Source organism: Saccoglossus kowalevskii, chromosome 1 (genome assembly GCF_978046115.1).
Source record: "Saccoglossus kowalevskii chromosome 1, keSacKowa6.1, whole genome shotgun sequence".
In the NCBI taxonomy this organism is placed as follows: Eukaryota; Metazoa; Hemichordata; class Enteropneusta; family Harrimaniidae; genus Saccoglossus; species Saccoglossus kowalevskii.
Genome location: NC_140641.1, coordinates 12,132,863 through 12,149,902, shown reverse-complemented (window position 1 = coordinate 12,149,902; position 17,040 = coordinate 12,132,863). Strand labels below are relative to the sequence as shown.

Sequence of the window (17,040 nt, the reverse complement as noted above, 5' to 3'; positions counted from 1 at the left end):
CTTACGGAAAAAACAAAGTAGTATATTAGAACCTGGGAGATACTTAAATTGATTGGCAAGCAATTATAGGCTAAAATATATACTGGCGAGTTTTCGCTGTTTTGGCAATAAACTTAATATTGATTTAGGCAGACACATGAAAATGCCGATATATCAAAGAATTTGTAGTTTTTGTAATAATACTATCAGGGGTAAAATCTCTTCTCTCGGGTTCTCCACACTTGTCAGGGGGAAACTCGTCTCGTCTCTCTATCTCGTCCCCTTGAGGTACGGGATCGGGAAAGTCACTTTAACTTTACAGTCAATTTTTTTTTTTTTTTTTTCATGTTCCCAAACGATTCTCTGCCAAGTCCCTGGTTTTCACCCGAGACAGCATTAAATCCATCTTTATTACTTGTCACCCCTTAACCAATTACAATCAGTATAAGAGACTCCAAGGCCTTGCCTTCCAACAAACAACCAATCACATGAAAGTTTTACACATCATAATCAATTAATTACTCGTCAAGCTGTCTAGAGAAAACATTTCTATACATTGTCAACGCTAACTAATATTGATGGGGTAATAGTCTCGCACTAACATTCCACAAAGATACTACCTTAGTTAAAATCGCAAACAACATTGGTTTAGAATTACAGCTACTGTCTTGTATCTTAAAAACTGCAGAGTCATAAGATGTTTTTGGTTGATTTCGACCAGCTCGCCATCTGGTCTTGTCATTAACCTTTATCAGTATATGTCATGGCAACCACTGTCAAACTGACTGAAATATAAATCATGATAATACGTTTGAATTCAGAGTGGTAGAAAACGAAACTCACATTGTTTTTATATGTCTATTATATAATGATCTAAGGGCTGATATTTTGCCAATAACACTATGCAATTATGCAAATAATACTGACAGTCACGAAACAGTATCACGGCTATGTGCGCTAACACCTGCGAAAATCGAAAAACCTTAAAATGCATAAACAATAATGCTAAGATACGTACAATCTCGTTTTTGTGTATAACAATTTACCGCAATGAATCTATGGTGTGCGTGTGTTTGTCTGTGGGTGGGGTGGAAGGGGGTAGTGGTTCAGGAACCCCCTCTCTAAGAACGGTGAAATACTAGTAGTTCAAAAATGTTATGTGAAATAACTTAACAACGTAACACAAAGTAAGCCAAGCATAACAAATTTCTTTAACAGACCTCTAAGATACCAAAGAATTCGCTCTGTTACCTTTTAAAAATTAAAAGAATGACGTTTCACACCAAATATATTATTGTTGTTTTCGAACCCCCTATTCAAAAGTGCTGGCTACGGGCCTGAAAATATTCGACGGAACATAAATATTACAGGTTTAACCAATTCACGGTAGAGGGAGCTGTGCAATGGGGAAATCAGTAAAAATAAACGGATATATAAACTGCCCGCACTTTTTTTCGTGATGCGCATACTTACCAGCAACATTACTTCTAGGCCTAAATCCTCGTTTTCGGACTGCATTCGAATGGGGACTCAGAGGCGGCGGCAGGTTTTTTTGACTGTGGGGGCGAAGATTTTATGTGAATGTCAACAAATCGAGCGCCAAAGGCGCGACCTTTCTTGGGAAGTCCGGGGGGCATGCTCCCCGCGGAAAATTTTTGAAATCTAGACCCTCTGAAACGCTGTTTCCTGTTTTTTTGGGAGCAAATTTTGATGGTACACTCAGGTATATTTCTCTTACAAATATAGATAAGTGTTTCACCTTATTTTTCGTGGGGGCGACCGGTGGGATTGGCGGGTTCTTGGGGTCCGGGGGGTACCCCCGTTGAAAAAATTATTCAATTTGTTTTTGTATAATATAAAAGTCATTAACTTAGTCTGGCGATTTTTTTTTTAGTTTTGGGACCCCCCCCCCCCAATAAAATTCCTGTATCCACCCTTGGCCACTGGGACGTAAGTACAATATCGATACAATTTATACACCCCATGTGACCGTGAACTTTGTTGAAAGTCAACATCATTTTATTGGCAAGGGGTAGAATCTATTTTAAAATTGATTAATCTTGTATATACATGTATTTCAATAATGAGTAGGTTCCTACCTTAATTTGACATAGAAATCGTAAACCGTTAATGTACACCCTACACACCTTGTAACTGATCCCTGGGAAAATGATACACTTTTCAACTTACAGCCAAAATGCAAAAATAAATACACTTTTTCAGACAATTTTCCAAAAAAACTATAGATCTTTTTGACATGGGTTATGAAGCACATTCACCTTTTTTCAGAGTACCCCCAGTGTTAGACTAGGTAGACATCTTAGACAAGTTAGATTAGTTCTTTTTTGAAAAAAAAAGTAGATCAGTGGCAGGGGCTGATCCAGGTTTTGAGTACCCACCAATACTGAAATAAGTGTCACATGTCATTACGTATTATAATATATGTTATTTGTTTATGTCTGAGATTCGACTCGTGCGTTAACCGGACACTGTGGGAACGTGCTCATGCGATGAGGAGCGCATCTTCCCACAGTGGCAAGGCACTTGCTGAGAACACTAACACGGGGGAGGGGTATGCATGTGTAACATGAAATTTGCAACTGCCGAGTGAATACGATAACCACACACAATGTTTGCAGTCAACATGCTTAAACCACTCTTCACATTAACCATAGACCTCTATGCATTAGCAAAGATTCAATTGGTTAATTCCTTCAAATCCATATTTACTGCATTTGATGCCACGTGGCAGTGTAAATTCACCAGTCAAGTTGCGGAATATGAAGCTGTACAGTGAAAATATACCACTTCCTCATACCCATTGCTCCAAGTGTATTTGATAGACAAGTTTTCACTAAGAAAGTATTTGGTTATAAACAGCATGTATTCACTACTTTCTTTGTTCCATTTTCCATCTATACCAAAGAGGTTAGGCAAAACACACAACCTTAGTTACACCAAATTTATGGTAAGCAATTGTTCTCCTGTACCTTAACACAAGTTAACTTTCAGAGCCTTGTATACAGGATAGAAATAAACTGAAAGACGCTGAGCACAGAACAGCCGCAAACACACCAACTCTGCAATTACATACATTGAAGCACTGTCCACACAAACCAGCAATAACGAACACAAATGAAAGTTTTTCTTACTACTAGTATAAGCAGTTTCATTTATTACTGTATGGACAATACAGAATAGTCTGGAATGAAGAAAATGTAGACATTGATACAATGGTGAAAAAAAAAAAAACAGAAATGGGGCAACATACAACCAACAAATGTAAACTGACTATTCACATCACAGCTGCCAATGTCAAAATCATAGCCTTTTTCAGTTGAAATACAGAACACTATGGTTTAAAGATTTATTTATTATCAGTTTATCTCGTTATGAATAACGAATTGAAGTTTGCATGACTAATCCATTTATTAGTGCGGGAGATGATATAGGCAAATATCACTTGAATACCGGTACTGTTTGCAAATATATATGCCAAACCAGATCGCTTCAGCCTTGCAAGTAAACTGACGAGTGAAACCTGAGAAAAGGGATTGAGCAAAAGGTTCTTGCGCGTGTATTTATACAGCTCAAGCAATTTCTATGAACTAAGTCTGCAATGCCATGACAAAAGCTTGAGAAGCTAAAACACTGTTGTAACACATCCCCAAGCTGTATCTAATACTTGCATTGACATGGATCAAATTTAGGTACAGAAAATAACTTTGGGGAATAAAAATCAAGAATTTGAGCAATTGTGCAGTACAACATCGACCAAAATAAGTTATTCAACAACAGAATGAGATGATGTAAAGTAGACACTTCTATTTCCCCCCCTCCCTAAACATACCAAAACAGTGATACACTATCACCCCACCCCCAAAGCGACAGTTGACTAAATTGAGACATCTTGCGTTGTTCCCATCGTTATATTCTACAGGCAACACTAAAAACAATTGAAAAGTAGTTTTATTAGCTGTTCATCACTCTACTGTCATTCACTTAGACTAATGAAAATGGTATATATATATACTTAGCAATTAATGTTTAATTGCATTTTCTCGTTAGTCATGTTGATTATGTTTAGATGCGATTAATTAGGTTCTTGTACAGATCCTTAGCATGGTGATTTTGTTACTGTTCTTTTGCAGTGACACCCACAGGTGGTTCAGATTCAAGGTCCAACCAGTAGTGTACTTTATTGGCAGCAGATCCTTCTTTGGTCATAACTCCATCAAATCGTTGATCAGTGTAAATAGAAAACACGCCGCCTGGAAGAGGAACATATTATTTAGACTTAATGCATCACATGTTTTTTTTGGTCCCATCACCCGACTGATTTCAAACAAACAGTGACTTCTTGGCCTTTAGTTTTCACATTCAGATATTAGCCTGGTGTCTGGTCACTTTTCCTACGTAATATATGGCAAGATTTGGTCATCCTTGTGCGTACAAAATCACAGCCATTACTGCAAGATGTAGGTTCATGATCACTTATTTTAAAGTTTTATATTTCTTTAAATTACAGTTATAAATTTTTAGTATTTTAACTATAGACACTTCATTGATGGAAGAGTATGTATACAATAATGGCAATGTTTTTTTTTTCAAAAGCAAAGTTTTGAATGAAGTGCAAATTATTGATTTCCATTTGTAATTAAACCTTGACAGATTACATTTATAAGGAATGAAGTGAGATCCGAGTCACAAAGGCCGAAAAACACAAACTGAGAAAACTTACCAGAGTGAAGGAAGAGAACTTTCTTTCCCTTGAAACGTCCTGGATTGTTCTTCATTTCTTCAACTGCACCACGAGCAGCTTTTCCGGTGTAGACTGGATCTAACACAATTCCAGTAGTATCGGCAGCATTACGAATAAAATCTGAATTGGTGAGAAATAACAAGCGTCAGTTTGGCTTACCACTGGCTTTTAGCCAGCCACCTGTCATTTTAAATAGATAAAAAATTTCATTTGACAGGATAAATTTCAATAAAGCGGTCCAATTATAATTACAAATTTCCAAAAGTTTACAGTATGCCAGCTGATATATCGAACCAATCCGAGAAATTATTTGAAGATTTGTTCACTGACAAACTGAGGGGTCCACCTAAGCTACTGTTAAAGTCCTAATATAAACCGCATACGTAATAGTACCCGCACCCCCAATTCCGGTTTCAGGGTTGAGGAGTTCTTAACAAAAATTGAAAACTTGAAAAGTACCTATTACTAACCGCACCCCCAATTCAACAAGACCTTGACTGACTTCATTGTTTCAACCAGCTGGTTCAAAACAGCATTGTTCCTCATCCTATTCATTTGTTTCGACATTGTGCCTAAAAATAGTCACACCTATTTATTGTTCAGCGGTGATAGGATGTCAGACACGCAGTGAAACTTCTTTTGTTCTGGCGGCAACCTCTTTCTGAATAAGTCTGTTTCGTAAGTTTTCGACAATGAGCTTTTATCACCGTAAAAGTGTTAAATTCTTCTTCAATGCTCAGTTTATCTTTTGAAAACAAATAATTTCTTGATTTACAAAAAAAATCATGTCGTTTTCCCATGGAAATCTCTTCCGTGTTCACTATGAGGTCGCTGAACTTTCATTAACATATTTAAATGAGCTATGCAATTTAGACACGTGGGCACCATCCAGCATTTTGATTGGTTAATTAGTGAAATGACCCATTCGGTCAATAAAACGTCACGTGTGCATTCAAAAACATGGCCGGTATCGTATCGACCGTTTACATGTGACTGAAATCATTCGTTTACGGTGAAACTACTTGCATTTCATAACAATTTAACAGATTTATTTTTCATGCGTTATTGTAATCACTAATGAATAATTGCCAATTTAAACACTTCGAAAACAAGTTATTCACTTGTGAACCACAGCATGGCCGGATTGCGCTACCGTTCTGTGATCATTTTGCTACTAAGCAGTGCATTCGTGTTTGTTTTTACTTGAAACTTCTGTTAGAATGTACGTTTCGTTAAATTAAAAAAAAAATTATTACATTAAATATAGTGAGTATTTTTTTAATCATGTGTACAGTTTTTTTGATTGACTAACTGTAACATTTCGTAACGCCTATTTTAGAACCAAAATAAGGCCTTTCACTCTTCCCCGACGCCTATTCAAGAGATTGTACGGTGTATTGTTTGTTTTGTGCAAGTGTTGTGGACAAAAAATGACCACGCCCATTTAGTGATTGCAATATGTACGTAATAGAAACCGCACCTTGAACTTGAGCTTTTGATCCCAATTTTTAAATTGATACATTGTAATATAATCCGCGGTTTATATTAGGACTTTAAACGGTGCATAAGTTTAGTAAATACTGAATTACATTTCTTATTAAATGTATTGCAATATGATAGCCACTGGGAATTCCTTGTGCTAAATAATTTCATGCCCAAAGTAATGGGGCAATTGGTTTAAGAATAAAACATCTCACCTAGCTCCTGTTCTGTATTCTTGCCATATCCTTCACCGATGTAATCCACACATGCAGAGACAAGGTCTTCCGCCTTGACGCCATCAAGACCAGCCAAATCAATGCATTCCTGTACATAGCCATATATGAACGACAATGGTCGTTTTATACTGAAGGAATGAATCCTATAAAAGAAAGAAAACATTACAGTAAAGGTTGAAGCCGACTCATGAATACAAATACTCAGAATTAATTCATTTTTCAATAAATTGTACTTCCAGGCAATTCGAGGACATTGACTTTCGTTCTAAAAATGATAGGACAAGTTTCTCAAAATACGTCACTGTAACACAAAATAATGTTATTTCATGGCGTCGTTGATTTTACATAATATACCAATAAACATTGTCATGCGATTTATGACCAATTTTCCCAAAAGTAATGCACTTATTGAAATTATGTGGACCAGACTATGCATGGAAATGAAAAAAAAACTTGTCTGGAAATGGATTTTATTGATGCTAAGACTGCTGGATTGCTCACCTTAACTTTGACCCTGTGAGATAATTTGAGATGGCGATAGCTCCAGTTGTTACGGCCGTGCCACATGTTATGACAATATCTGTATATTTTTCTAATACGCCCTGGAAGTAGGAAGAAATGTCAACTGTTACTAAGACACCACACAAATTGAGCACGCTGTTTGAGTTCCATCTGTGCATATATACATGCATCATAGGATACTAGTAGCTTTTGTTCAAACTTATTTAGACAGTGTCTGTACACATAAATTATTTGTAATCTGATCGCATTTGCCAAACTAGTGAATATTATCTCTCAACAATGGAAATCTGTGGCTAGTGTGTGCACATATATGCACATGTGTGCGCACACCTATTCCACTGATATCTGAAGAACCAGTCATCAGATTTTAATGAAACTTTGTACATAGATGCTCTGGGATTATGCTCAGACCTGATTAGTTTTTGGTTGAAATCCTGTGCATTTTAATTACCCAATTTGAATATTAGCCAATATTTAACTTTTCCATTAATATCTCCACTTATCAGATTTAATGAAACTTGGTACATGGGTAAGCACAAAAATTTAACCTAATTTGCATAAATTAATCATTTATAGGTGCTCCATAGATAACTTTGAGGTACCATCTACTCATCAAAGTTTAATGAAACTAGTAAATACAGTCTTCCTTATTTGTACTCTAAGATTTCTTTGATTCAAATATAACATTCCAATGCAACCATGTCTTAGCCATGAGTGACGCATGTCCAACTGCAATAACACCGTTGATAAGTAACAGCATAGAGACGAAACAACATACCTGTTGCATCATTTCTGCAAAACAATTCACATAACCAAAGAGGCCAGGGTAACTGGAACCACCAACTGGAATAACGTATGGTTCATCGCCGGTAATCGTCCTGTTGAGAGTTTAACTCACAATTACATTTCAGTCTGTCGTACATTTCATTAGTATGTTCAACGCAAGACAAACTAAATACTTTAACAACAAGCCTGCCTAGAAAATATTGGCTGTCACATCAAGTCTACTTTACATCCAAAATGGCAGCAAGATCACAGTTTTCTAAGAATTTCTGAAAAATACTATATTTGCAATTTTATAGTAGTGTAAGTGCAAATAAGTAAATGACTGGGATTCATCTATGATCAAAATGCATATTTTAATGATCTAGTAATATAGTAAATGCAATTTTTAGTTTGTATGTGCTTCTAAGAGCAAATAAAGTCCTAGAAATGTATTAATGTTTTAATTAAGTAACTTACCCTAACTTCTTGGAAAGTTCCACCATTTTATCAAAAAAGCCTGAATCTGAGATCGAGTCTGGAAGCCTGTACAACGTAGCGCCAGAAAACCGACTCAGCATCAAATTTCCACGCATCGGGACTTTTTCACCACCGCCCTGTCAAAAAACACAGTAACACATTTTATCAAGGCATGCAAATGAATCATTTTAATATGCAAATGGATTAACATCTAAATTTAAAAATAAGAAAAATAATAATTTTAAATTACCCGTATACAAATGTGTGCATCTAAGCCCAACTGTGCACTTGCTACCGCAGTGGTACGACAATGATTTGACGTGAAAGCCCCACATGTAACGACTGACTTGTGGCCTTTCACTACGGCATCAGCCAACAGAAACTCCAAGTTACGAATCTGAAAGAAACAAGAATATCAACTGCTAATACTACTATCATTTCACTAATACAAGTGATAGTGAGAAAATGAGCAGTGTGTCCTCAAACATACAGTGGTTGGCGATTTTTTAGAGTCAAATTTGTGTCAATTACGACTTCATTCCTTGTTTGATTTGTCAATCGCTGGAGGAGAGTATGGTAGTTTGGTGACCTCCCCCCAAATCAATATTCACGAATAACAGACTGATTTGACAAATGTATATAATACAGATTGTCATATTAATACAAGTATGCATGTATTGCGTTACCTTGTTGCCAGTTAGGGTGCTTCCAGTCATATCGTCTCGTTTTATGTACAATTCAAAATCGGATGGAACTTCATCAATAAACCATCTGTGTATGGGTGTATTCATATTGGCCAACTGTTGATATAAAAAAGACAAGTCATTGTCAATGACACGTCCCCGTTCCGTTCATATTTGAGTGACATATACATTCAAAGCAGATCATGACCGAAATGCACCTGCATATGTACAACGCATTGTGCTAAATCTGAACAAAATCCATCCATGCATGACTGAGATCCGGTTCTGGAATTGTGAAAATATGTGATTTTGATGCATTTTCGGCCTTAAAATGGCCATCATTCCGCTATTGTTAAGCAGATCATGAAACAAATGCACATATCTATTTGTGACATGATGTACCATGTGTGTGTGAAGTTTGAACTTGATCAATCCAGACATGTCTTGGATACGGATCAAGAACTGAATTCTTTAACAAAATGGCCGCCAGTCGGCTATTTCGAACTTGATCCGAAAAAAAAATGACGTGCATCAAGGTCCTATTATGTTTAATGTATGTAACCAAATTTGAATGAAATCCGTCCATGCATAACTGAGATCCGGGTCCGGAATGGTGAAAATGTGCGATTTCAATGCATTTTCGGCCTTAAAGCGGCCGCCATTTGGCTATCGTTAATGAGATCATGGAACAAATGCACATACATATTTGTGACATGATGTACCTTGTGTGTGTGAAGTTTGAACTCGATCAATCCAAGCATGTCTCAGATACGGATCCAGAACTGAATTCTTTAAAACAAAATGGCCGCCAGTCGGCCATTTCAAACCCGATCCCAAAAAAAAAAATGACGTGCATCAAGGTCCTATTATGTTTAATGTATGTACCAAATTTGAACAAAATCCGTCCATGCATAACTGAGATCCGGGTCCGGAATGGTGAAAATGTGCGATTTTGATGCATTTTCGGCCTTAAAATGGCCGCTATTCGGCTATCGATAATGAGATCATGAAACAAATGCACATACATATTTGTGACATGATGTACCTTGTGTGTGTGAAGTTTGAACTTGATCAATCCAGACATGTCTCGGATACGGATCCAGAACTGAATTCTTTAAAACAAAATGGCCGCCAGTCGGCTATTTCGAACTTGATCCGAAAAAAAAAATGACGTGCATCAAGGTCCTATTATGTTTAATGTATGTACCAAATTTGAATGAAATCCGTCCATGCATAACTGAGATCCAGGTCCGGAATGGTGAAAATGTGCGATTTCAATGCATTTTCGGCCTTAAAGCGGCCGCCATTTGGCTATCGTTAATGAGATCATGAAACAAATGCACATACATATTTGTGACATGATGTACCTTGTGTGTGTGAAGTTTGAACTCGATCAATCCAAGCATGTCTCAGATACGGATCCAGAACTGAATTCTTTAAAACAAAATGGCCGCCAGTCGGCCATTTCGAACCAGATCCAAAAAAAAAAATGACGTGCATCAAGGTCCTATTATGTTTAATGTATGTACCAAATTTGAACAAAATCCGTCCATGCATAACTGAGATCCGGGTCCGGAATGGTGAAAATGTGCGATTTTGATGCATTTTCGGCCTTAAAATGGCCGCTATTCGGCTATCGTTAATCGGATCATGAAAAAAATGCATGTGCATATGTCCCATATAAGGTGTGATGTATGAGTGAAGTTTGAACTTAATCGGTCCATGCATGTTCGAGATACAGGTGATCACGGACGCACGGACGCACACAGGGCAAAACATAAGTCCCCGTTTTCGGACTGCGTCCGAACGGGGACTAATAAACTTAGTGTAAGTGCAATAGTATAAGCCATTACATGGGCAAACAAAAGGACCATCTCGGATTCTAGGCTGAAACAACTTCAATTTCAAAATGTTTACTATCACCAATCTATTCCAATACTGTATTTGCCATATTTTGACCATTGAAAAAAATCTTGCTGAATTTCAACAAAGTGCTTTTTGTAACAACAAAACAACTATAAAAACAACTTTAAACAGTCCGCTTGTTTCATTTCAATACAGAACATGTCGAAATCAATCAACTGAATTTGTATTTTAACAATGCTGCATTGTACATTTCATCTAATTATTCAATATCAGTGTTCTCCACAAGGGGTTTTAGGTGGGCGGCCCGCCCATCAAGTTTTACGGCCGCCTAGTAACTCAACACCCGCCCACCAACGTACATCCAGCTGAAATTATTTGTAAAAAGCTTGCATTGTTCTTCCCAAGCCTAAACAAAAGAGTAGTTGCCCAACCCTTTATTTTGCTATTGTTTCAAGAGTCCAAACATAAACAATGACCACAGGAAGTCTGCAAGCAGTTATCAAGTGTATTCATGGCAATGTGTCAATCGCCTGAATTCATCGTCGCCCGACATTGTTGCCACTTATTGCTCACGATACGCAACTACAGTGGTTTCAATTTACAGCTGTATTTTTAATAATCGTCTTCCAATCACGAAAGAAAGAATTAAATACGAACGAAATGTATATGCACAGAAAATAAACAAATATATTAGCATATTGCACGTAAACTCGAACAAAAATTTAAATTCTAGCCGTATTTACAACGTTCGCTCGATTTTCATCGTGAAAACAGCATGGAGAAAGCAAACTGGTGACCTTTTGACCTACCCCATTCAACGACCGTCGGCCACCCACCGGTGTTGGCGCTGTAACGATTTAGTATCTAAGTTGCATAGAGGAGCAGCGCATTCTGGGTGTTCGTGTACTGAATTTGGAAAGCGGTAATAATCAAACAAGGCTGCCGGATTAGTTTACCGCGAGTATTTGTAATTGAATAATATTTTAGTTATCTTTTCCACGTACTTTTTTCATTTATCCATTTTTTATGTCTAATCTTTCGAGAACATAGCAGATTCTTTTATTTTGCCGATTGCTAGCATTTTTCTTGAATCCCAAAACAACGTGTGAAAACGCAACGTATCGTGACCGTACATGCGTAAATGCATCTTACCGTCCGTTGGCACGGGTGAGTACTGATGCCACAAATAAAAAATGTTATGAGTTTTATTTTTACAAATCGTCTGTTTTGGCGTCGGGAACAAATCACCTCGTATATTTTCTACATTATAACTCGTACTTGCTCTTGTGGTTACTCGAATTGCATTTCTTGAATGCAGAATAATTTGCGAACGTATAAATCACCGATTTCAAACTTTTTGCATTTCGTAAATATTAATAGTGACCAATCTGTTCGTATTTCAAAAAATTGTAACATGTTTCAATTAAATTAAAAAGAGAATAGTAAATAACTTAGTGTGTATTGCATTTCATGACATAAATGCTAGAAAGATGTATGTAAATGACATGCAAATTAATATGCAAATTTATGCTAATTAGGCCGCCCACCAGCTATTTTGGATTGTGGAGAACACTGAATATGTATGTTTCATATGTTATACAGTAGTAGCCACAGCAAAAATATGGAAAAGACAACCAAGGCATCTTTAAATGGGGGATTTTGAGTGATATATGAATTCTTACAAACAATTTTTTTAATTGATAATTTAAGACTCAAATGTGACCTATATATTGAGGTCAAGCTCAGGTCAGGGCATGATAGGTCATACTGACCTCAACTTAGTTGACCACATGCGCATTTATGATTCAGTTCATTTTAAGTGGCAGACTTGTTTTATTGCCCCTTGAAGTAACGACCTGATGGTATTGATAATAAGATACCTTGACAGACTTTGCCCACAAGTTTAGTTCTCAAGGTCAAACAGTGTCCAACAGATACTATACCAACATGTTACTGTGGAATACTTTATTTTCGCTGGAATTAATTTTCGCTGAAAAGGCTTTTTAGGCGTTTTGTATGGAATTTATTTTCACTGATTTCTGATGAGTTTAATGTGAAATATAGGAAAAAAAAGTATATTCGCTGGATTTTATTTTCACGGAATCATCCCTTCAGCGAAAATAGCGAAAATAAATTCCAAGTGAAAATAAAGTATTCTACAGTAAATAGTAACCTATCAAGTAAACTCCTCAGGTTACCAGATTTGTGTTTGATTGGCACGTGCCCAGAAACTGGTACAGAATTCATTACCTTTTACTACTCACTTATGGGGCTTCACCACATTTGAGGTCATTGTTATTCAAATGACCACTAGACCTTCCCTGCTATGCAATGACAGCCAATCATAGGACATGGTGCAATGTGCAACAATATATGCTGAACACATGGTGGGAGTAGGCCTACACAATTTACAAATATAATTCTAGTACATGCATAACAATCATTGTTCTTTTTAACCTGCAATAAATGATTGTTCCCAGTGCACAGCTTTTCACCGCACATGGGAACGATATGCATCATCTATAGTTGTGTTGCCTCGTTCAAAATTATTTCACTCTTGGCCATGATATTGATAAAAGGTCGATGCAATGGGGCGATTCAAATGTGTATATTGCCCAGGTACAGACCGGCAACTTGAACTTTGATGGAATGGGCGATATCTTGCGTTTGGAATGATTTGGACCTTTTCGAAAAGTCAACCCGACATTTTGTACCTTTTATATACGACAATTGATTAAATGTAAAATAGGCGAAACTGAGCCGGCCACTGTTGAACGAACACCATACATTACAGTCAGCGACGGGCAACTTTACCGGCCCTGGCTTCGATTGTAACCACGACTTTTGGAAATTTCGACTGTCATTTCGCGTATCGGGCTAACATTGACTGTGTGTTACGACACGATATGAACCAGTAACACGTTACTGAATGCACGGTTACCAATAAAATGAAAGTAGAATTCCATAAAAGCCGGCAACAGATACACGTGTGTGCTGTTACAAGCTTACCTCCATTCTGTGCTTCGGAACATTTTTCATCTTCTTCGCAAATTCTGGGGCTTCCCAGTCCCTTAGGAAACTCTTGGCGACTGTTGGATCTGACATTTTTTGGCGTTTAGTTGGTTGTTCTGACATGTATGTGGCTGTCGGTGGAGCTTTATATAGCCGGCTGACGTCTGAGGCAGGAATTATCAGCAGTCGTGGGTCAACGCGGAAAGTTCCACATTTACAGCGCACATGATGTAAGCCCCCTAGCTCAGTTATAAATATATATGAAACAAATGAGCAACGCTGTCACCCGTGTACTGACTGGAACTCGTGAACACACAGTCAACTATTATAGCACGATCACTTGACAGAGGAAATTACAAAAAAAAAAAAATTGTACAGTACATTAATCATGAAATAATCACATGTAATGACGTATTTATAGCCCATTTACCTCCATAGCTGATGGTAAGTCATTGTGGAACTTGTTACGACAGTTCAGTGCAACATAGTCGAATTGTTCACAGGCATAGATATGATTATTTATGCTGGCTTAGCCAAATTAGTTACTAGTTACTTGACCAAATTAGTTCTCCAGACTAGTTATTAGTTACTTATTCTATATATACTGTGAATCTGTTGGGTGTCAACTTGAAATAAGGATAATGTTTTTTCAAAAGCATTTCTCGTACCACATCCCATCCACAAATGTGGCAATTCAGACAAGTACTAGTACTTCCTCGCATACATGTAGTAAATAAATAAATGCTGTTTTGATCGGTATAAATACTATATAGTAGCTAATATTTGAGAATCGTTTTCTAAGTAACTATTCAAAGCTAGACGTTTAGAGCAATGGCCCAAGTTACCGCATAGAAGGCTTAAAACAAATGCTCATATTAAGATAATTGGGTAATGTGTGGGACAGTCAGGACGTGCCTGATGTAAATAAATTTGTAAAACTTTTTTTTTGAACTTTAAATGCTATTCCTACGTCGATAAGGTGGCACAGCAATTGAAATGTGTAGGGAGTCGTCACCTACGCATGCGACAGACGGCCATGGCGTGTCGTTGTCGCTCACAAACCTTTTAGATCAGAACAATCCGATCAATAAAGTTTGAGGAAAGTGTTATCATTAAAAAAAATCTCTGACATAGTGCTTGTAAGAAAACGCACGTCCGGTACGAATTCATTTAATTACATTCATAGTTTTGTGTGCGGAAAGATTTTAGAATTTAGAGATAAAAACAAAAAATATGAATACACTAATTGGAAAATATATAAGATGTGGGTGACTACGATATTTTGTTTCTTTCTACAGTATTTGGTAATGCACGTTGATATAATTTCGCTAAAATAATTACTAATAAATAACTACGCAATACACCTTTATATACTATAATCGCGCCCTCTATCGACACCACCTTCAATACGAGAGGGCGCGACTTAGAGCAACAGTATATTGCACTTGTATTTATAGTACGTACCCGTAATTCACAGCAGACATTCATTTGTGCAGCCTAGGAACATACAGTAAGCATTAATTATCAACGACTCTTTAAAGATTTGCATAATATAACCCAGTCCGCAACATACTAATACGTGTAAAGTATCGTATATGCACAAATTTGAAAAATAAATACACAACATATTCCAGTATCTGACACAAGGTGAATCACGGTAAATATTGGTATCACCTCCAAAATTAGCCCTGGGCCATCTTCTCAATTAAACATCAGCACATCGGTCACTGATTAGAGGTCAAACATTTGAAAACATGGTGGATGGCTGGATGAGTGTCACAGTGTATTTTTTTGAGTTGTCTTATCTTTACATTTTTAATTTTTTTGAATATGTCAAAATCTTACCCCTGCAAAACATTTGATTCATTTTTTCCTCTGTGTCTAGCTTACAGTTTTTTTAAACAAATCTTCCGGTCACTCCCCATGATTTCAAATAGTTTGTTATATAGGGTATCGACCACACACCCAGACCACTGTTTTAGTGGCCATGCTGCTTTGTTTCAAATTGTAATAAGAGTACCTTACGAGGTACAGTTGTAATCTATACATGTTCTTCCATTGTCATATTTGCAACACAACTTGGTCGGTGAGAGTTAGTGCGCCCTCAACGACTTACTCACTCAGACATAAACTTAGAATCTGTCAGCGAGGGCGCAGTGACCCAGAAACAGAACACATCGGTTTTACCTTCGTATGCGTTATCTTGAGATATACAAAGCATATGAAAAAAAAAAATCAGAGAATTTCAAAAATTCATTTTTCTTTCAATTGCGGTATATTGGATATTTATTAGTCTCTTTCATAGTTAAATTTAGAAGTAAAATTGACAATAAAATATTCCAGATTATTCAGGATGTTCTCATATTAGTCATATCACCTAATATGTAATTTAATTTATTCAGGGCTGGGAACATATCAGTCTTGACTGCAAACTTTCACAATCTATTTTAATTATGCACTTAGAGTCTGTTTGATACAAGAAAAAATACATTTTTTACATGGAATTCCAATGCATGCTGTGCGACGACCACATTTTAACTACCAGACCTATTATATACTGATATACGAGTGTCAAAATATTCCTGAATTTGTTACATTTGGCCTATTTCTATAGGGAAGTATAACAAGTCTTCATTCCATCACAGTTGGTCTTAACATTTCTCAAACTCTAGAGATACCATACTAAAATATTTCTCCCGTAGGTCCGTGTTTGGCAGTCGTGATGTTTTTTTTCATTCGAACTTTGCGGTACTCGCTGGGCTTACTATTTTTCAGTTTCACAACATTCTTCCACTGCTTTTGAAAGAGTTTCAAGTTCAACAAACCCAAAAATTAGAAGCTATCACCACAAAATGTTGTTTTCAAGAAAGGGAAAGAGTTCAATGCAAGTTCACCAACCACCACTTAATAATGATCCTCACACCCATGACGAGATTTATTCACATGGCTGCTAAGAAAAGCCCACAACGTATTCAATATATAATGACACATTTATTCAAAATTACAAGCTCTCTAGCACAATCAGAAGCAGCATAGCTTACAATAAAATGTAGTGTTGGGTTATACATTCCAGTCAATCAGTGATTGCTTTGAAGTACTTTTCACTTTTCCCATTAACTATTCAATCATACTCGTATAAGCTCTGTACTGAGAGATTTCATTCTAAACCATAGAACATTTTCTACAAATACAACCCATCACATCATATTGCTTTGTTCATGGTCAACATTATTACTTTTACTATCATATCAATGGA

The 17,040-nt window shown here is 36.8% G+C and overlaps 1 protein-coding gene across 1 annotated transcript; it reads right to left on the bottom strand.

The window, feature by feature from the left end:
* Nucleotides 1–3,725: 3,725 nt before the first annotated feature.
* Nucleotides 3,726–13,996, bottom strand: LOC100375969 (uncharacterized). Its single transcript, XM_085498795.1, has 9 exons — nucleotides 13,782–13,996; nucleotides 8,910–9,023; nucleotides 8,474–8,620; nucleotides 8,224–8,360; nucleotides 7,760–7,859; nucleotides 6,961–7,061; nucleotides 6,439–6,602; nucleotides 4,721–4,861; nucleotides 3,726–4,250 (listed from the first exon to the last, which is right to left on the bottom strand). Exons 1-9 carry the CDS (start codon nucleotides 13,905–13,907, stop codon nucleotides 4,114–4,116), a joined length of 1,167 nt encoding a protein of 388 aa, XP_085354921.1. The 5' UTR covers nucleotides 13,908–13,996; the 3' UTR covers nucleotides 3,726–4,113.
* Nucleotides 13,997–17,040: the final 3,044 nt, after the last annotated feature.

Excerpts from the sequence above, each read along its gene's own strand:
- LOC100375969 (XM_085498795.1), bottom strand. The coding sequence starts at position 13,907 with ATGTCAGAACAACCAACTAAACGCCAAAAAATGTCAGATCCAACAGTC. Across the intron at positions 8,361-8,473 it reads ATGCACACATTTGTATACGG|GGCGGTGGTGAAAAAGTCCC; the intron begins GTAATTTAAAAT and ends GTTTTTTGACAG. Across the intron at positions 7,860-8,223 it reads GAACTTTCCAAGAAGTTAGG|GACGATTACCGGCGATGAAC; the intron begins GTAAGTTACTTA and ends AACTCTCAACAG.